Source organism: Momordica charantia, assembly GCF_013281855.1.
Source record: "Momordica charantia cultivar OHB3-1 chromosome 10 unlocalized genomic scaffold, Mcharantia_2.0 BLBB01000010.1, whole genome shotgun sequence".
Taxonomy (NCBI): domain Eukaryota; kingdom Viridiplantae; phylum Streptophyta; class Magnoliopsida; order Cucurbitales; family Cucurbitaceae; genus Momordica; species Momordica charantia.
The window spans coordinates 20,387,815-20,410,268 of NW_028275158.1; the positions used below are offsets into that span (position 1 = coordinate 20,387,815).

Genomic DNA, 22,454 nt, shown 5'->3' on the forward strand with positions numbered 1-22,454 from the left:
CTACTATATATAAGTCAGTGCACTTGATTTTCTAAAAAAAAAAAATAATAATAATAATAATTCAAAACGTTAATTGGCACATAATTAACTCTAATTGAGAGGTTTCGAACTCCCACACCACACATTTACTAAAAAAACCTCTAAAAAAATAAAAATAAAATAAAAAACATTAGTGCAATCAAATTGTATCGTTAGATTGAACTTCAAATCAAATAGGGTCAAAATCCACTTCATCAAACTCGTAAAACTTCGAATAGGATCATTCACCATTTAATTCATCATTGTAACTTCCCCAGTCAACAAGTTCGCATATTTAAATATTTGAAAACAAGCTCTAAATCAAGTTTGCCATACTCAAATAGAGAATCCAAATATGAATAAAAAAAATTATAGTCCACAAATTAAATTTCTCCAATAAATTAAGTGAAGGATATATATTTTTAGAACTGTATTCACCTTTTTATCATTTATACTTTCTTTTTTAACTTTACCTTCAATTTTACTAGAAGAGAAGAAAATTTTGTAGCTCACCATCTAGCTCGAAAGGTTATGGACAACAAAGGCGATGGAGCATCGGGTTTCGATGTGCTGGGCTCCGTGCTACTGTTTATTCGTTGGACTTTTGAGTTTGAGTTTCTACTCTTATTTCTTCTAATTTGGATCAACATCTTGTGTTACTCCCTTGTTCGTGGATTTTTTTTCCCTGGAGTGGATTCGTAACTTCTTTGTGGGGTTCGGCATTATTTATCCCACAACTAATAATAACTTATTTTATAAAAAAAATAACACTAAAATAGTAGGATTATAAAACTAAAACCAAATATTTAAATGTCTAACTATCAATTTTATGAAAATATTGACTGAGATAAAAGATATATGGAAAAAATAATAAAAATCAATAAAGTTAACAAATAAATTAATTAAATTAACAAATAAGCAAAAGTTGTCCTTTTGAATCAAATTAAATTACATTAGGTTGATATTTGTAATATTTTATTATTATTTTCCATATTTCAATTATCTTTTTTATAATAGAATTGAAATGTCAATTCACTACCTATATCATCGAGTAGTTGGTGGACATCTAGAAATATCGATAAAAATTTAATACCTCAAAGTATACATTTAGGGACTATGATATATTTTCTGTTCTTCTAGAGTTATATATAAAAGTATCTCACACCTTGATAGTAAGATACAGAGAAGCTCCAAACAACAAGAAAAACCATAAATAAAAGAAAAAAATACAAATACAAATAAAAATGACAAAGATTCCAATTCCAAAAAATTTCTCGTAAATAACATCAAAGAAATAGCATTCTCATTCCATTAGATTATATTTCGATTGATTTTCATTCCGGTTTTAGTAAATAAACAGGACAAAAAAAATAAGTCACCACCAAGTATAAAAACAAACATAAATATGACTATGAAGTTGGAACGAGACGTAAGATAATCAAAATCCGACATCAACACACCCTACAATATTCTAGAATTACGTTATTTCCAAACAGTAATTACGATATATATTAAAGTTTTTTTTCCTTAAGTACGAGAATTTGAACGTTGACCTAACGAGAGAAGGAGCAGTCCAAATTAAAATAACAATAAAAATGTAATTGCAGTGGTGACGGCTTTATTGACCAACCAAGGTAAAAATAAAGTGGGAAACGCACCCACTGAGGCCGGTCAAACTCGTGCAGGTATTCAAAATCAACGGCCCAGATTCAAAGCCACAGAAAATAAAAGAAAATTAAAAAAACGCGTCCCCCATTTGTTTTGTTTTTATAACGCCATTATTCTCTCCTCCAAGCTTCCTCCCCCGAGACTCACTTCGCCCTTTCATCTTCGCCGGCGCCGATTCCGATTCCAAGCAACCTCTCCCTCCTCCGGCGAACGCCACACCGATTTCGAAAACAGAGAGAGAGAGAGAGAGAGAGAGAGAGAGAGAGAGAGAGAGAGAGAGAGAGAGAGAGTTTTGGATGATCGATCGGCGATGAGACTAGGCGGAGTATTGAGGATTTTGGCGGTGGTGGTGGTGGTTGCGGCGGCAGCGATGGAGGAATCGGCGGCGGAGAATACGAAGAAGAAGCACAGAAACGCTTACGCTTCGATGATGTACATGGGGACGCCGAGGGATTACGAGTTCTATGTGGCGACGCGAGTTCTGATGAGATCGCTGGCCAAACTCGGCGTCGACGCCGATCTCGTCGTCATTGCTTCTCGCGATGTTCCTGCCCGTTGGGTGCGTGCTCTGTAAGATTCTCAAATCTCTCTCTCTCTCTCTCTCCTTTTTTTTCCTTCTTCGTCCTTTTTTTTCGCGATTTCCGTATCTGTGCGGTGGCGGAAACTGAAACTCACGCCGTTAGGTTATTTCCATTTAGGGCTCCGACGGGGCCCATTAGAACTAGGGTTTCATCCTCTCCGTTTGATCAAACCGTTAGTCAACTTTCGTAGTCTGCGTAACACCGGAACACTTCCCCCTCTCTCTCTGTCTCCGGTACCGGCCCACGGCCGGCGGCCGGCCAATTTGGGGTTTCCGTCGTCGAGTCAGAAAAATAAGATTATTAATTTATAATTTATCCATCCATATTGTTTATTCAATATAAGTCTTAATATAATAGCGGAAAAAATTATGGTACTTTTGTAAACTAGCCTTCCTCGGTTCCTACTAAATTTTCTTTTGGAAAACACTTTGGGAAGTAATTGTATCCTTGACTAAATATTTGACAAGATGGAAAAATGTAAAAATAATCTTTTTATTAAAATTCATGAGATTTTGTAAAGTTTGTATTTTTTATTTCTTTTTCTTCCTTTCATGATCTCAATATTCATAAATTTAAATATGACAAAATAATTTTTTTATTCATGTTTTTCAACAAATTGAAAATAGGAACAAGGAAAATAAATTTGTTTGAATTATTTCCAAATTTTTTATACCGGAGAACCAAAAGATATAGTTATAAAATGTTTAGATTTCTTAAAAAAAATAAAAAATAGATAGAAAAAATGAAAATGTTACTAAATGAATCATAAGTGGTCAATTTTTCAATAGTGATGAGAACAAAATTTTTAATTATAGTTAATAAATTAAGTATTTTTCCTTTCTTTTTCAGTCCACTGATTAACATAATCAGCTACATGAGAAATACTAATTTATTATCACGTAAATAAAAAATGTTATAGAGAAAAAAATAGAATTTAAATCATTAATTTAATAGAGGTTGTTTGGCCAAAAACAGCGGGGTCGTGGTTTTAGAAGGCATGGTATGGTAGGAGGGCGTTGGAATTTGGAGTATAGAATTATAGGGAGTGATGTGGCGGTACAGATGGAGGACACGTGGATGATCTAAAGGATGAAAGAGGATCATGCATTGGCTGGGAAAGGTGTACCAAAAAAGCATGTGAGTGACTTTAGGTGATTGTCGTTTGTGTGGTAGTAAATAGTAATTAATCAATACATATGCGCCTTCTTAACAGATAAGCCTTGGCCCATTTTCCTCGATATCCTCTCTTTTTCTTTTTCTTTACTATTTTTTCTAATATTGTAAATATCTGAACCAATTTATACATATGTCGACTAATTTTACGTGACAATTGTGGAATATGTAAAGTATCCCACATTGATAAAAAGAAGGGACCTTACATGGGTTTATAATAGATATGAATTACTCATTTCATTATCAATTTGTTTTGAGATGGAATCCATGAATATTGATACGATATCAGAGTCTTCCACAATAATAAAAGAAGAGATCTTACATGAATTTATAATATCTTATTTACCTCCCAAATCAATATTTCAACTTCTGTAATATAAATGGTGATTTATAAGAAAAAATACATAGAAAATTAATTATTAGATAGGTCTTATCATACAATATTGTGATATAAAAAAAATATTATGGATTTTTTTTGTCTTATTTGTTGTTCTTGTAAATTTGATGCAGTGGGGTCCCACTCTGTCCCAACATTGTGTGTTTGTAGCTTACCTTTCTAATTTCCCATCAACTTTTGTCCACTTACACCAGACAATAGAGGTTTTAATATTTTTCTATTTTTTGTTGGTAAATTTTTAGAAATATATAAGAATTTGATAGTTATTTCCATTTCTTGTAAGAAACGTTTTCAAATAAAATCAAATTTATTGTTCTTTTTCTCTAAAATATATATAGAAACATTATTTTATCATTATTAATTTATAAAATATATAATAAATATAAAAAATATATAATTTTTAAAATTTAAATTTTATGTAAAATTAGTACTTTTTTTTTATAAGAAACAAGAAAGGATTATAATATATGTTTTGTTTCTCTTTTCAAAAAATAACCATAAACAAGAAATAGATACCAAAAACATCAAATTTTTTTTTTTGAAAAATAAGTAATGAGTAAAAATGCGCTAAAAGTTATTAATTTCTTAATTGTGCTTAATCTAGGATCTTGATAGATATCTTCCAACCTACCAAATCCTTATTTAGGCTATGAAATTTATATTGGAATAGTCTTTATTTTATTTATTTATTATCTCTTTATATCATTATGAGTGGGGAAGGATATTTGATTCATCATTTGACAAGTTTAGGTTTGTGTAGTTTATTATTTCTAGTTGGTGGAGGAAAAAAAAAGAGTTTTAAAAGTTTGAGTTCTACTTGATTTACAAGGTTTTAATTTAAGTAGGTTTTTAGGTAGACTCTCCCAGTCTTAAGTTAGATAATTCAAGAGCTATAAATACCGTCAAAGTTAACCATCACATATTGAGGTCAATAAAAAAATATAAGGCTCAGAGGAAATAGGTTCAAATTGTAGGTAAATCTTAAAATAATTTTCTCGAGATTAGGTAAGATTTGTCAATGGGAAGGATGGATAATTTCTTTACCTATTTATTTATTATTATATATTTTTTACTTTTAATAATAAATGTTTAGGATAAAGTGTTGTAAGGGGAGCATATGCCGTATTGTTAATGCGGAATTGCATCGTGGGAATCAAACTTTGTAGGGGTCGCAGAAGCTTCTTGTTGGCTTTGGTTTTTGGTTTTGTCATCATTACCTTTTATTAATGTTAGTGGGATTAGTCAAATAATTTATGTTTACATTATATTTTATTGTTTGTACTTAGTTTCTCAACTTTAATACCGTCTTCAATTTTTTTTTAAAAATTTCTTTAAGTATATTTTAAGATTTGATATTATTAAATCTCATATTTAAAAAGAATGAATAAAAGATACGTGAAGTTTTGTATTAAATAATCCACTTGAAAAACTAATTGCAAAAGAACCCCTGTAAAGTCATTGGAATAAGTGAAGAAAATAAGGACGAATTGGGAATTTTAAGTTATATAGGAGTCGTCTTGTCCATAATATTATAATCTTACGAGTTTAATGATAATATAGGTGTTAGTCAAAATATAAAAACTAACGGGAGTTTTTGACTCGAGTCGGTTAATTTGGTGGTTGATTTTGTCAGTTTGATTGTTCGGTTAATAATTTTTTTTTTAAGGGATTTGATATTGTTGTCTATTTTAGTTGGTTTTAGCATAAATTTGACTCGAATCTGACTTTTTTTCCTATCTTTTTTCTTAACAAGATACAAACTTTTCATTACGAGGTAAAATTCAGGTGATAGGAGGCTTAGGAATGAAAATAAGATTGAATTTATATTTCAAATTATTTCTTATAATGGGTTTCTTAATCTTATCATTTTGAATGGTAATGACAATGACCCTCATAGTGGACGGCTGAAAGTTATTGTGAACTGTCAAATTACGTCTTGTTTTTGTGCTTTGAAAAACCAGAGGTCGGCTTGTATTATTATCATTATTTCCTAACAATTTTTCTCTATTCGAATGAAGATTTATCCTAAACAGTTAACTTTTAATTTAGATTTTCTTAAAGAAAAAGGAAATAAATGCCGAATCCCTGCCCCGATCCTTGCAAAATTCTGCACGGGTAATGAAATGGCAAGCGAGGGATTGGTCGGGGTCACGCCCCGATAACTCTCCTATCTACCCTTATTTTTTCTTTTCTCTTCTATTTTTCAAATAATAAATAAATAAAATGTTCAAAGATTTATTTTGAACATGCATCAGGAGAAAATGTTCCTATCCACTGTTTTTGGTCTGAAAATAAAAAGATTTGATTGAAAACGATAGGAGAGAATAGTTGATGGGGTCGTTTATCTACACTATTAGAACAAAGACTTTTGAAAGATACAACCAAACAAAATTTTCTCCTCTACCTTTTTTTTTCTCTCTGTTTTCTTCTTTTATTTTATTTTTTAAATATTTAATTTATTTGGATAATGTCAAAAATAGAGTTATGGTGAAGAAGTCCATTACACGAGTTTGAAAGAAACAAGACTTTTTCCCTTCACCAACCTTTTGTTTGACGTTTTTGACCAAGGATATTTTTAATTTTTAATTTTTAATTTTTAATTTTCTTTTATTCTAAGTACTTGATTTATTTGATTAATTAAATTTGTAAGATTTATATACTTAAGTTTCTATCTTATTTGTAAGCATTCATGTGGTTTGGATAGAATATTTATATATGTGTGTCATTTTGAGGCTGGATTTGAGTGTTTGGTTGCTACATGCGTGTACTTTTACCCATATACGACATACGATTTTATTGCTAGGTTTGGACATTTTTATGCTTGTTTTTTTTTTTAAAAAAAATCCATTGTATTGATTGAATTTTACGTGACTTATTAGTGGGTTCAAGACTTTGTGGTAAGATTTGAATATTTTCATGATTGAGTTTAGAGGCATTTCTATAACTTGATTTTGAGTGTTTTGTTGGTTGAATTATAACGAAAGCTATTGCATTTGTGTTGGTGGGGGCATAGGTGTTAGAAAACAAAACTTGATATAGGATCTATGCATAGGAGTAGGCCAAAAAAACTATAAGTTATTTTAAATTACCTGGATCCATGAATTGGAGTGCGTTGAGATTCCAAATTGCAATATCTGCGTGGTTTGGGTCTTCCTTAAACTAAAGATGGGCAATACTCCCTATTAGATGGGAAATATGAGACTTAAGGAACATGGTATATTGGGGACCATAACCCCATATTTACAAGTTGATTATAGGGTTTCCCATAATCTCCTAGAATCAACAGGCTGTTATTTGCCCAGCGGGCCACACCACAAATAGGAAGTTTATGGGCTCTAATTAGACCACTTATTTTACCTAGTACATATAATTTATCCTAAATTGTTATCCATTTAATGAATTAATTTCAACCATAGGGAGCAAGAAGATGGAGCGAAGGTGGTGAGTGTAGACAACGTGAACAACCCATATAGGAACCAGTCGAACTTCGACAAGAGGTTCAAGCTGACACTGAACAAGCTATACGCATGGAGCTTGGTAGACTACGACAGGGTGGTGATGTTGGACTCTGACAATCTCTTCCTCCAGAAAACCGACGAGCTCTTCCAATGCGGCCAGTTCTGTGCTGTCTTCATCAACCCCTGCATCTTCCACACCGGCCTCTTCGTTCTCCAGGTAACCTCAAACAATATTTGAGAGGTCGATCAAACCATTTTATGGTAGCGTATAACTTGAATTTGAACGGGTGTTGGTTGAATTTTGATGAAGCCTTCAAAGAGGGTATTTGATGACATGATTCATGAGGTGAGAGTGGGGAGAGAGAATCAAGATGGAGCTGATCAAGGCTTCATTGGAAGCTATTTCCCTGATCTACTTAATCAGCCAATGTTCTATCCACCCTCAAATGGCTCCACTCTTGATGGCAATTATAGACTCCCATTGGGCTACCAAATGGATGCTTCTTACTATTGTAAGTTCTTTCTTCCCTCTTTATGTTTTCTTCATCATCTTATTTTCCCACTATACTCCCCAATTTTTTCTTTAGATTCTTTTAGAAAAAGTCTAAATTGCCCTTGAATGAGGATGGGCAGTGAGGAAGAAAGGAGAATTTTTAAAAACTTGTTTGATAACGTTCTCTCGTTTCTTGTTTCTCATTTCTAATTTTTTAGAAGCAGAAGCATTTGATAATGATCTATGTTTCTCGTTTCTCATTTTCCAGAAACGTTTCCAAAATTGGGTAAAAATTTTGGAAATAACAAAATCGAGTTTTTGTTGTACTAAAAAAAATCAAAATCGAGTTTTTTTTCCTCTTCTTTTTTATTATTTTCAATTTTTCCCAAAACATAAATAAGAAATTTTGAATATTTAATCTGAAATTTTAATTTTCACATAAAATTTATACTTTTTTTAAAAAAAGTTTAGAGAATGAAAAAAAAAGTAAGAAAGGATTACTAAGCCAAGTAACAAAAAACTATTAACAAACACAATTATGTTTTTCTTGATTAAAAAAGAGGAAACAAGAAACAATAAATTAGAATATTAGGACTCTATTGGTAACGTTTATGTTTCTTGTTTCTGTTATTTCATTTTTAATAGAGAAGAATAAATTGCATCACTTCAAGATTTATGATTTCAAATATGATAAAATCACCATTTTATTTATGTTTTGGAACAAATTGAAAATGATAACAATAAGGAAGAAATTTGTTTTGATTGTTTCCAAAATTTCTATACAGTTTTGAGAATGTCCTCAAAAACAAGAAAACAAGAAACATAATTAATTGTAAAATGCTTAGATTTCTCAAGAAAATTGGAAACTAGAAACAAAAACACCACTAAGGTATATTTTATTTTATTTTAATTTTGCTTTTTATTAAGCTTTTTTTATCTTGATTTTTTTTTTTGAGAAAATAGATTTTAGAACTAAAAATTGAGAATGCATGGTTTTGGATATGCATGGATTTGGACATGTATATAGTTTTGAATTGAGTTTTAGATGACCCGTGTATGACTTGTCGTTCTCTTGGTTTTTGTTTTATGCTTTTTAAGAGGAAAAAAATATGTTTGAATTTTACTTGAAATGATTTTTTTAATATAATATTCAAATATATTAGGATAGATTTAAATTTTGTAATATTTATTATATTTTATAAGCTTAAAATGACGGAATAATAATTTTTATCTGGAAAAAGCCAAAAAAGAAAAGGATTTTCTCAAAATTTTATACAATTTTGGGACATTTCTACACAATAAAGTTAAATGCATTTGTTTATGAGGGGAAAAAAAAGTAATATTAACTTTCAAAATATCAGAAGAGTTGTAAAGCAAATAAATTAAAAAGGTTTAAATCTCATTTTTTTGTTTTGGTTCCAAATATATCTTTGGTTTTTTTATAAAAATAAAAGAATAAGAAGTAGTTACCAAAGTAATTTTATTTTTATTTATTAAAAATAGAAAATGAGAAGCATAATTAGGTGGTTACATTTCAGTCAGTGATTTTAAAAAATGTTTATTGTAGTTTTTATATTGCTTTTAATTCTTGACGACATGGTTTTAAGTAGATGTATTGTGTTGTCAAAGTGAGTATAGTTCAATAGGAGGCGATAATTGATATATCAAGAGATTGTGAGTTCGATCTTTCGCCCCAGATGTTGTACTAAAAAAAATACATATACTAGTGTTAATGTGAGTATTAGGCAAATAAATTAGGTGGTAAATATGTTTTTTTTAAACAGAAAACCAAACCTAATTACTTTTTGTTTTCTATTTTTAAAAAGTTATGTGGTTGTAGAGATATGCTAGAGTAAGAAAGAATTATGTATCGTAGAAATGATAACAGTGTGGGAGGAAGTCGGGTTGCCTTCGCCATTCTCGTTCTCACATAAATTTTTAGTCTCTTTCTTCACCTCATTCTCTAATTCTGAAAATTGAGGTCCAAGTCGAGGAGTCCTCATTTGGTGTTAGGGTTCGCATCGGAAATTATAGGTTCAGTAATTAATTTTAATGATTTTAAATTAAAAATTATATTTATTTTATTGAAAAATATTATTTACAATTATGAATAATATGTTTTAAAAATGTTTAATATTTTATTCCTAATTTAATAAAATATATATTAGTTATTTAAAAATTAGACTAGGGGCATAGTAGAAAATGCATTTTTTTATCTTGGAGCAGGAATACGATCCTACTCGGATTTTTATCATTTATGACATGAATATAAAAGTTTAAAGGGACATAAAATAATATCTTAAAGATAAAATTTAGAGAGAACAAAAAAAAAAGAGTTAAAGACAAAAAGTTTTATTGAGAGAAAGGTTAAAAAGAAAATTAAAAAAAAATTAGAAAAATAGAGTAAAAGATGAGACAAAAGATATATTAGGTAAAGAAAGAAAAAAATATAATGAGAAAAGAACTAAGACCGAAAGAAAAATCAAGATATATTTAAAAAGAGAAAGAAAAGTTACATGAAAGAAAAATTAAAAGAAAAATATCTAGACCGAAAAATAAATTTGTCAGCGAGAAATATGTCAAAGAAAAAAAAAACACGAGATTTGTAGGAAAAAAAAAAGAAAAAAAATCTACTTCTAAATTTTTTTTTAATTATACTTGTAATTAAATAAAAAAAATTAATGAAGTGTGTTTACAGATCTGAGACTCCGGTGGAGCATCCCCTGCGGCCCAAACAGCGTAATTACCTTCCCAGGCGCGCCATGGCTCAAACCTTGGTACTGGTGGTCATGGCCGGTCCTCCCTCTCGGCCTCCAATGGCACCAACAACGCCGCCGCACCCTCGGGTAATCCAACTCTCCCTCTCTCCTTCATCTTCATCTTCATCTTCATCTTCAATTTCATTCAATCGTCGCAACCGATTTCGATCCAGATACGACGCCGAGATGCCGCTCGTTCTCATCCAGATCCTCCTCTACTTCGGAATCCTCGCCATGATCCGTCTCGCTCGCCCTAATTTCGCCAAGCTCTGCTACCGCCGATCCGAAAAAACCGCCGTCTCCTTCCAATTCGCGCTCAAATTCGCCGTGTTCTGGTCGATTATCGCCGCCTACGCGGTTCCTTTCTTCATAATCCCGACCACGATCCATCCGCTCATCGGCTGGGGACTCTACTTGCTCGGCTCCTTCACCTTCTCCTTGCTCGCCGTCACCGTGTTCCTCCTCCCGATGCTCCCCGTTCTCGTCCCTTGCATCGGAATCTTCGGCGTGCTTCTGGTTATGGCGTATCCGTGGTACTCCGACGGCGTTGTCAGAGGATTGAGCGTGTTTGGATACGCGTTCTGCGCCGCGCCGTTCTTGTGGACGGCGGCGGTGAGGATCACGGCGGCGATTCAGTCGTCGATTGATCGAGATGCGTTCTTCGCGTTGAAATCAGGTGAGCGATCGCCGTCTTCTAGATTTAACAAATGGTGTTGATGATTCGAACCAGACACAGGGTTTTTTTTCTTCTTTTTTTTTTTCTTTTTTTTTTTTTGTAATAGAAATGAAAGCTTGATTTTGTGTAAGAAAAATGGCTTTGTTATTATACTCATTTTTATAGGTGAAAAGGAATGTGTAGTGTTTCATGTGATTTTCATGGAATATTGTTTATTTAAATTATACATAAATTTATATCCACAAAATATTTTGAGTTTGATTTTATTATTATTCTTTTTTTTCTTTGGACCAACTTTATATTATTGCGCTTGAGGTTGGAGGGGACATAAATTTAACTTAGGGTTTAATACTACGTTTGTAGTGTATTTTTTTTTGTCTTGGTTCATTTTTGTTACTTTCTAATCATTCATTTTCGATTCTTTTAATTTTTGTTTATTTTAATCTATTTTTAAAATGTCTATTCTACTGGACTTTTTAAAAAGTGAGATCTGGGACCTTCATTTTTATGCTTATTTTATTCTTTTTCCATCATAATATTAGCACGGCACTTCAATTATTAAGGATGTGTTTGGTGACATTTATGTTTTTTTCTCTTGTTTCTTATTTTTTATTTTTAGTTTTATTGAGAAAAAGCATTTGCTAACATTTATATTCTTTGTTTCTAATATTTTTTTGAAAATATTTATAAAATTGTATAGTAATTTTTGAAATTAAAACAAAAATTTTTTTAACTATAAGTACTTCAGATACACATTGAAAATAATCTAAATACATTCATAAAATCGGAAAAGAATGTGACAAGTTTGAAAATAAAATTGTTATCAATTTATGCCTAAAAAATAATTCTACTATTAATGACTTTATCTTTATATTAATAATAGAATTTCAAAAGTTATAATCTTTTAATGTTTAAACAATGTTTAAAGAAATAAAAGTATAAAAATAAATTAAAATTAATAATTAAATCCATTCGTAAAATTGAGATGATATAAATGTGAAAGGTTTGAAAGGTTTGAATATAAGAAAGTTTTGTTATTTTTTTTAAATAATTTTAAAATTCATAACTATGGAAAATAGTTTGGAAAAAATCAATGTTTTCGGACAATTTTGTTTCTCAATAAAAATTTAAATTTAAAAAGCATGTACTCACAATTAATTACTAAAAACTATCAAATTATATTAATTTATATTAAACATAAAATATAATATGAAAAGTTTTATCGTAATTTAAATAAATCGATTCCATAGTTATAACTCTAATTATATTCAATCTTTGAATATAAAAAATTTTGGAATTTCAAAAGTTTTGCGGCTCGGACTCTTTTTCACTTATTTTATACAACAATTTGAGTTCTATGTTTTTTCTTTTGCTCTTCTTTCTTTCTAGATTTTTTTAGGTTTTCAAAATTTAAAATACACCAGTATTATTAATAATGAAATTTAAAAGTTTTAGAATTATAACAGTTATGGAAGCATTTGCATTTGTAAAGTTATTTGTCAGTTTTTAATTATTTTACTATACTTTTTACTTTACTTTATTTATTTTTCTTACCTCTTTAAAGATAATATTCCTTTAAGATAGGGATCTGTTCTATCTTGTCTACTAGTCTTATCTTTACTTTTTATAAAGTAGATTCTAACGAGATAAGATTGTCAATCAGGATCTTGTCCTATCAACCATAATTCTTATCTCTTTTGTTTGTATTCAATCATTATCTTGACTAGAGAATTATTTATGTCATTGGAGTACTGTAAGTATACTCATAAGCCTTAGGTCATCAATCATCTTGTAAGGAGATGTTGTTACCATTTTGTCAACAGTTCTTGGCAGGAGGAATTCAAATGCTTCTTCAGGAGGATGGGTAGCTTGGACCACTACTCCGGTTGAGCATTTCCATGTTTGTTCTTTAAGAACGTTGATTTGCTTAGTATCACCTCTAAAAGAATTATTTCTAGGTATGGCAGCAATCAGCAATTGTCTTTGCTACAACATAATCATTACGGTATTTTCCCCCTTTGGAAAACGGTAGGTTAATCTTTAGACGTTTCATTTCTTTAATCCATTGGTCTCTAAAGCTCTGTTGAGCTTCTTTCCCGAATGTAAAGAAGGTGTATCTAACCCTTTTGTTTTATGGGGTATAAATATCTCGCTTGAGAATCTCTCAATTATATTGGAAGTCCTGCGTTATGACGTTGATATGAAATTCTCTATTGGTTCGGGTATCCATATATGTTTGAGTAGGGGATAAATATCCTTCAAATCTTTCATAATGAATATTAGGGATTGGTTTTCCAAAATCCACTCATTTTCACCTAAATTAAGCAGATTTGTCTAACTGTTATTTTGGATTCAGAGGTCTGGATGCAGACGTGCTTGGTCTGCTTTGTATGAACTCTCTCACCTTTGACTGTGGTTCTTCTTCTTCGAAGTAAACATTGACTGATCCATCAAGATGTTCTCTGATTCTGACTACAGTTGGTTGTCTTTTAAAAGTCTTCGTTGCACCTTCTAAATTCCATACTAGATTTTTAGTAATTTGCTCCCATTGGAAAAGCTTTGGAACGGTAACCAAGGATCTCTAGAGGTTAACTTCCATGAGCATAGTTTGTCCTTGAGGGGAGACGTCAAAGGCTCTTGGGTCTAAATTGGTATGAAGTAACTTGTAGTATACACTAAATATAATAGAGTAAGGTATGGCTCCTTCTTCTAGATTTAAACCTTTAGATTTAATATCTAGAGTGAGAGATTTTAAGATATGAAAATCATCAAGTGCGATGTTATATCTTGGTCTGCACCCGAAGTGAACTGGTCCTTTTTCAAGGTTTGATTGAACGATACCTAGAAGAGAATCGAAAAATTCCATATGTCTCTTGTCTCTTAGGGCTATGTAAACAGGATTGTTTAAACCTCTTTTAAATAAAGGATTGACAACAACCTGAATGTACCCAAAATGAAGATATCTGAATTTTGCTCGATGCTCTTAAATTGTCTTTCGAGTGAGCAAATTTAGGGTTGTAAATTCATGATAGGGAGATTCTTCCCCACAATTTCAATAACATTCTTTTGACCGAAATTAAAGGTGTTAATATGATATACTTCCATTTTAGGAACATGAGAAATAGACCAGAGAGCAAGGGCTTCTTCAACCCTTGCTATATCTTTGCTTGTAACACCATGATTGATGATTTCTCCATTGTTTTGGAGTTCTTCCATGAGTTTCTTGCTTGATGAAGTGGGAGTTAGAGCTTTTTCAGTAAGAGCGAAAAAAGCTTAGAAAGAAACTTTGAAAGCATAAGAGAAAAAGGAGGAGAGAATGGGATAACCAGAATAGTAATATGCTTTTTGCCATAACATGACTGAAATAGCTTCATTCAAGACGGTAATTGATCAAGACCATAGAATTTTGCAGTTTTTATCACAGAGAGTCACAACATTTGCTTATACAAATTGTCAAGGAAAATCTATTGAAACTCCGAAGAGATGCTTTTGCGGTGGGATGCAAGGTGGCAACTTCAAGCGATGGATAGCCGTTTTCTAAATCCGTAGTTCTTCATCCCTAATCTCAGAGGAGTTACTGTTTATAAACCCTTGAGTGGCGACCTTGCGAATGAGTGGAAGTTGGGAGACGTCATCAAACTACTTTCCCAATGAAGAGTCGGAAGATGCTTGAAGATAATGCAGATCTATCTTTATTTTGCTTTTGTAAAGTCATTTATCAATTCGTAACTATTTTACTTTACTTTTTGTTTTACTTTATTTCTCGTCCTAATATTTATGAGCCAACCCTCAAATTCATAACTGTGGAAAATAAGAAAGTCTTAGTTTTGAATATAAGAAAGTTTTGTCATTTTTTAAAATAATTTTAAAATTCATAACTATGGAAAATAGTTTGGAAAAAACCAATGTTTTTTAGACAATTTTGTTTCTCAATAAAAATTTTAATTTAAAAAGCATGTACTCACAATTAATTACTAAAAACTATCCAATTATAATAATTTAACTTAACACATAAAATGTAATATGAAAGGTTTTATCCTAATTTAAATAAATGAATTCCATAGACGTAACCCGTTAATTATATTTAATCTATTAATATACAAAATTTTGGAATCTCAAAAGTTTGGCTGACTCTTACCACACCGATACTATTATTCTTAATATTATAATTAATTAATAATGAAAATTAAAATTTTTAGAATTTTAATAGTGATAGAACTTCCCTCCACTCCAACTATGAAGAGCATAGCACAATAGCCTAACACATCATGTTTTATTTATTTATTTATTTATATTATACTTTTATGTATTTTTTTTCTTTTTTTTTTCTTCATACTATTGACTTACACCCTACACTTTTTCTAACACACATCATCTCAACCAACGAGGATACAAATTTAAAATATATATTCACCCACTTCACTGATAATGATATAACTAATTTTATTTAGATAGTTTATAATGACATTTAATTAAATTTATTAAACTTTATTTTCAATAAGCTAAAATAAAACTAAAAACACGTGCAAAGTGAAAATGAGAAGAATAAATGAAAACATTATCAAATAAGCCCTATATTTATTAAACTATGTCCCTCATTTGTTTATTTATTAAAATTTCATTTTAGATAATTCTTACAAATATCAAATATATTTAGAAGTTTATCATTTAAATTTACTAATTTGTCTTATTTCTTTCTTAAACAATAATACTAATTTTGTTATAAAAAAAATAATTATAATATCCTTGTTCATAGTTAACTTTCTTTAAGAGTCATTTAAAATAAATCATAAAAAACAACATGCTTTCGTTGCATTCTGTGGTGTATTCATTTGAAAAATTAAAACATTCGAAAGCCAAAAAATTTCTAATAAACAACAGCAAAGAAATAACATTATCATGTTAGATTGATTTCATCTCGATTCTTAGTAAATAAATAGGACCTTAGTAGTGAACTTCCAACTGCCCGGATAATCAGAAAGTATTATCCATTCAAAAAAGGATTCTCTAACCTCGATCTTAATATTTGTGGCACGACCATAAGAACTAGGCTCATCTTGAAACAAAATTTGTTCAAACAAATAACCTTAATGTTGCAAAATGAGAGTGAACTTATTTCCCATAACACATCATTTAACAACAACACAAACCCATCAATTACATATGATTTTACACACCAGTCCATATATGTAATTATCATGTAAATAAAAAGAAAATTCCTATAACAATTTTTTGCTAAACCAGAATAATATTACCACGTGCAGAAGTTTAAGAACCAAAATGGAATACAGATAAAATTTTGGAATCAAATAAAAAAAAAAAACCCTCATTCATATCTCATTTTCTTTTATTATTACTATTTTTTCCAAAAAGAAATGCAGTAATATGTAGAATCTGTTTTTTATTTGGTAGAGACCACTTCAGATACTATCCCAGAATCTAAGATTGATCCATCTCCCTATTGATGATAAAAGGATTATAACACTAAACTACAACTGAACATTGAAATTGAACACAATGATTATTGGACAAAGTAATTTCTTAGAGACCATAATATTTCTAAGCAAATTTGAGAATAAAATGGAAAGAAGCAGCACAAATCAGAGCATCCAAAAGCACTTTACCTCACATTATACAACAATTTGTCTGAGACTCTAACATCTCTGGAGATCTGCATGCACACACAGAGAGATTAGATTCAGCTAATCTAATTCAAAATAGTCCAAATATTTTGGTTTTCAAATTTTGGCTCTAGATTTTGAGAACGGGTTTGAAAAAGTAGATAACAAAACAAAGAAACTCAGTAGGTAGAAGGAGTGCTAATAAACTCGATTTTCAAAAACAGAAACCGAAAACAAAATGGCTATTGACTAGTGGGTATAGTTACAAAGAATAGACAAAGTTGCGATATGTTTATAAGAAACACTACAAGATAAATGAGACATACGAAGGACGGTAAGTAGTTGACGATCGCGGGTAGAGTATACTCACAGTTGTGCAAGATTAGCGAAATCGACATCGGGTGCAAGCTCTTGCACAATATCATTTGGTGGCTGACCACATTCTTGCATTTTCTGCATGAGCTCAACAATTTTACTGAAGTTATTGGGTTCATTTTCGTACACAACGTTGAGATCTTTTATCAGTTCATATTGGTGAGAATAGCGTTCGTATTCTTCCTTGCTCAAACTCGCTTTATGCTCCTCCAACCACTTAGGATATCTTTCTCCTATTTCCTTCATTGGTTCATGGAGGATCTCCTTGGAGAGAAGTTGTTGCATCATGGTCTCAACAAGGGATCCCATATCCTATAGTTGAAGAAACAGTGCATGTTAAAGTTCATGGTAAGAATTTGATTGAAGAAAACACAAAGTAACACAGAAAAAAACTAGTAACAGAAAATGAGAAAATATACTCACTATTTCAACCAACATGAAAAAATGGCCAAAATAAACTTATTGTTCAGATTAGCATAGAAAAAATAATTATCAAAACTCCACCAAAAATTACCCCAAAGGAATGCCCTAATGACAAAGGGCTTGAGATGTTGACCCCAACTTGAAAACTAAAACCTATGTTTTTCTTTTTTAATATCCGTGAGTGTCTGGGCCAGCTGATGCACACCTCGACTAATCTCACAGGACAACCACTTGACCCTACAACATTTGGTGCCGGGAAACACATAGAAATTACTAATTCCTAAGGTAGGTGGTCATCATAGGGTAAACTAAAACCTATGTTGTCTCCTCAACCTAACTTTGTATTTGAGGTGGGTGAAGCCTCCTTAAAGAATTAATGGGAGTGAGCAAGGAGCATAAAGTTCAAGCGGTGAGATACTGATAGCACAAGTATCAAAAATACTAGTAAGAATTAGATAGTGTGAACATTCCCCATGAAATTTCCACTTGGCTATGAGCTATACACCAGGCGTTATGAATCCAAGGGAAAAGTGCAAGGAGTGAGATCCCAATACCTCGAGTATCAAAAAGACTCTTAGTAAGAATTAGATGGTGTGGACATTCCCCAAAAAAATTCCTACTTAGATATGAGCTATGCGCTAAGCGTTATTAATAAAGGGCTATCCCAATACCCTGAGAATAAAAAAGACTCTAGTAAGAATTAGACAGTGTGGGCATTTCCCATGAAAGTTTCCACTGAGCTATGAGCTATGTGCTAAGCGTTATTAATAAAGGGGAAAAGTTTTAAAGCCACAACCAACTCATTATAACATTCTCTCTACAATCCTACAGAACGAATAATCAAACATCTTAACATTACTTTAATTCTAAAAAAAGGATAACAGAAAGGGTTTTAGATTTCAATGCAGAACCCTGAAATGGAGCTCAGGACTAAGACTACCAGAAAAAAAAAATTGATTGAAGAAAGCCCTAAGCCTTTTCCTATTCACTTCTTACTTGCAGAATAGGGGTTTCTACTTGCTTCCCAGTTCCCCTCAGTGGTTTAACCTCCAATTTGAAATAAAGCTATTTCTTCAATGTCCAAACTGGTCTAGTTGAAATCATCAAATACTACCCATACAAAATAGCCATCAATCTCAATTTTAAGAATAGTTTTTCATGCATCAAACAAAGATAAAAGAGGTCATTATTCACACCATTAACAAAATAAATAAATAAATAATGCATAGATCACAAAAATATATATAAATGATGAAGGATGCAAGAAAGATGGTTGGGAAATCAATAATACAACTAACTATTTTACATAAAAAGTTAAACTTGAGAGATATGTGCACCTAGACCATTCTCCAGTATTTCAGAGCACCTAATATCCATTTAATGCACTCACCGATGGGGTACAAAGTCATCTCTCACAGCAGTGTATTAATAAAGCATCATAGCAGTGACCGACTACAGAAAACTTATTATGTAAAAATTGACATTCCTCTAATATAAGTGAAAATCTCCGTGTAACTGCACTACACATCTCAGAATGCAAAATGTCTGAAGGCAAAATCTTCGATAGTTGAGGACCTACAACAAGATATGATCAAGGATAACCAAAAAACATATTGACACTTGACTGTTTCAATCAAAAGGGAACTAGGGAAGATATTTGGCTTCTGAAAAATGAGGAAGAAAACATTCAGCAACAGACTTCATGACTCTATGAAGGAAATGCCAAGAATAAGCAACCAAATTGTAACCATCGTATTATCTGTATTCTCAGAAATGTTGCAAAAGCAATCGAGTGAGATGACATGAGTTAATTGACAATGAAATGAATTAAGATTTCGAGGGGATTCGGGGCCAAATGCCCAACCTTACAAAGAGGGCAAATGGGGCTTACATCAACAAGTTATGTGAATGTGATATAAGTTAATGAACCAATTGGAATTATGAAACTCCTAGCATCTTTATCCCTTACAGTGAGTCAGAAGCGCTTCTTTTGTAATCATTTTTAGAAGAAACACATTTAACTATGGACCAAACAACACAAAAATCTTAAAAGTACTTTTATAAGCAATAAGCTAAAGTACTTTTCACTCTTCCAAGTATCAAACTCACCCTCACTCAGAATCCAATCACTCTAAGATTATAAAACATTGTTCAAAAGATTCAAAACTAGGAAAAGTATGTAAGTTAGAGGCAAATTAACATTTTAACAGTGTACCTGAGTGCCAGTCATCTCCTCGAACTGCTTCACCCAATCTTCCATCATAGCATCTTTACCAAAATCGTCACCACCAGGTTTAGGAGCAGTCACCGATTCAAGTCCCTTGACGGCCTCTCTAGTCTGCTCTCTGAGTTTATCCAGAGACTCGGAGACATGCGATTCCTTCGAAACCTTCTGCTTCCCCTTTTTCTTGCTCCTCAAGTCAGGCAATCCCATCCCTAAACCTTGAACCCCAGAAGGGGGAGCCGCTCTACTCTCCGCCCCATCTCCACTTCTACAAGAACACAGAACTAAGAACATCAACAAACTGACGAAATACGTTACAAGAAACAAAAGGGTTCTACCAGAGATTGATTGAAAAACCTCGAAACGGAATGATTGAGGTCGAATTTCTGAAAATCGTCCAAAGCACCTGAAACAATTCGAACAGAATTCGTAAAAAACGAAAAGAACAACGGAAAAAAACGAAACCCAACTACGGATTAGAGGAGTTTTTGAAGGCATACTGTCAAGAAGTTCGTGTAAATCATCAGGATGTTCAGCCATGGATTGAAATTGAACTGGGTTTTGAAGATTTTCGGTGGCTCTATCGGTTTAGTCCCAGTTTTCGAGAGATTGATGGGGGCAGAGACAGTGGTAGGAAGTTGCAGAAGTGGGAAATGGGTGTAGATTGCGGGAAGGAAATGAAAATGCCCACAAATTATTTGGCGGTGTAACCAACACGGTGTGCAGAATTGTTGTCAGCAAATCGATCGAACGGTTGCCGTTCCATATTGGATTTGACTCGTTGACCTCGATGAAACTATCACCAAATTTTTTATCGAGTTGCAAATTACTGCATGTATATTCTATTGGATTGGTAGAAATTGGGCAGGAATTGTAATAGAATATTGGCTAAAGTAAAAAAAACTTTTCCATTCTACTATTTTTCCGATATTTGAGTCTCATCCTTAATCTCATATATTGTTGTAAAAAAAAAGATGATCTCATACATTGTTAGAAAAGAAAATACTCATTATTTCCTTTTAAATGTTATAATACTACTATTGATACTTTATAAATATTTTCAAAATACTATTTCAACATAAATTCGTCAATATTTTGGACAAAAATTTGATAGAGAACATCACAATTATTGTTTTTAAAATATATTTTAGGACAACTTTTTGTAGACAATAGAGAGGTTAACTCTCGCAATAGAAAAATAAGACCTTTAAAGTCAATATAAGAGATTAATTGTCATGTAGTTCCACATTCCGTTAGGTGAACTTTACATTCAAAATTTTAACCAATGACTGCTCAAGAATATTGTTGAAACGTTTAGGGCCCGTTTGATAACCATTTTAGTTTTTAGTTTTTGGTTTTTCTTGTTTTTAGTTTTTGGTTTTTCTTGTTTTTAGTTTTTGGTTTTTAGTTTTCTGTTTTTAAAAAACAAAAACTATATATGTTTGATAACCATTTTTTGTTTTTTGTTTTTAAAAAACAGAAAACCAAAACATGTTTGGTAACCCTTTTTAGTTTTTTGTTTTTAAAAAGTTTGAAAATTGAAAATACATATTAGAGAGAGAAAATTTTATGTAGAGTATAGATGATAATGATGTGGGTGCGAGTGAGAATGCTCTCCCCCATTCTCGTACTCATGAAAATTTTTAGTCTTCGTCTCTACCTCGTTCTTGGGTCCGAGAGATGTTCTAAAAAAAAATTATCAGTTTTATAAGTGTTTTTAAGAATTTTTAGAATTTAAGTATAAAAAAAATGTAATAAATATATATTAATTATTTAAAAAATGGAACCGGGGACGGGGACAGGGTCAGGACATGCATTTCTTATTTATTGGATCCGACCTTGCAGAAATTTTTGTCTTCTCCCTAATGTAAAGACATGAAAATACAAGTTTAGAGAGATGTAGATAAACTTTTGAAAGATAAATTTTAGAGTGGTAAATAAAAAGATTTAGAAAAAAATCGTGAGAGAAAAATTAAAGACAAAAAAAGGAAAATTGTAGAGAAAACAAATAAAGTCGAGAGGAAAAGATATGTTAAAAGAAAAAAAAATTACAAAGAAAGAGAAAAATTATAGTGTAAACAAATTTAGAGATAATAACAAGATTCAAAATATAATTTTTAGATAAAATAAATAAATACAATGATAAATAAAAGTTACAGTGAAATAAAATTAAACGAGAAAATAAAATATAATTTTCAGAGGAAAAAATACGAAGAGAAAGAAAAATTATAAAATATGAATTTTTAGAGAGAAAAAAGTTAGGAAAAATATTAAATTTAGAGAGAGAAATGAAACTAGTCTATTAGAAAAAAAAATACATAAAAATTTGGAGAGAAACAAATAACAATAAATATTCAAAATATGAGAATTTTAGAGAGAGAAAAAGAAAGTTTGTAGAGAGAAATTTAGAAATAAAAAAATTTTAGAGTGAGAAATAAATTTTTTAGAGATAAATATGAGAAAGAAAAAAAAAGTTGAGTATTAGATTTTGAAAAACAAAACCTATTTTTAAAAACTACTTTTTTTTTTTGTTTTTGAAATTTACATAAAATTTCAAAATGATTTTTGAAAATGAAAAAACAGAAATA

At 31.2% G+C, this 22,454-nt stretch overlaps 2 protein-coding genes across 5 annotated transcripts; one reads left to right on the forward strand and one right to left on the reverse strand.

The window, feature by feature from the left end:
* Window positions 1-1,777: 1,777 nt before the first annotated feature.
* On the forward strand, window positions 1,778-11,489 carry PGSIP7 (Nucleotide-diphospho-sugar transferases superfamily protein). Of its 4 annotated transcripts, none has more exons than XM_088118957.1 (6): window positions 2,115-2,245; window positions 3,243-3,404; window positions 7,254-7,512; window positions 7,606-7,807; window positions 10,487-10,634; window positions 10,721-11,489. In XM_088118957.1, the coding sequence occupies exons 2-6, from the start codon at window positions 3,370-3,372 to the stop codon at window positions 11,262-11,264; spliced, it is 1,188 nt and encodes a 395-aa protein (XP_087975083.1). In that variant the 5' UTR covers window positions 2,115-2,245; window positions 3,243-3,369; the 3' UTR covers window positions 11,265-11,489. The 4 variants fall into 4 exon arrangements, with proteins under 4 accessions (XP_087975081.1, XP_087975084.1, XP_087975083.1 ...); XM_088118956.1 differs by having other exon boundaries at window positions 2,116-2,256; XM_088118955.1 differs by lacking the exon at window positions 3,243-3,404 and having other exon boundaries at window positions 1,778-2,256.
* Window positions 11,490-16,609: 5,120 nt separating this feature from the next.
* Window positions 16,610-20,563, reverse strand: LOC111021404 (peroxisome biogenesis protein 19-2). Its single transcript, XM_022298359.2, has 5 exons — window positions 20,367-20,563; window positions 20,224-20,272; window positions 19,858-20,134; window positions 17,215-17,531; window positions 16,610-16,894 (listed from the first exon to the last, which is right to left on the reverse strand). The coding sequence occupies exons 1-5, from the start codon at window positions 20,404-20,406 to the stop codon at window positions 16,849-16,851; spliced, it is 729 nt and encodes a 242-aa protein (XP_022154051.1). The 5' UTR covers window positions 20,407-20,563; the 3' UTR covers window positions 16,610-16,848.
* Window positions 20,564-22,454: the final 1,891 nt, after the last annotated feature.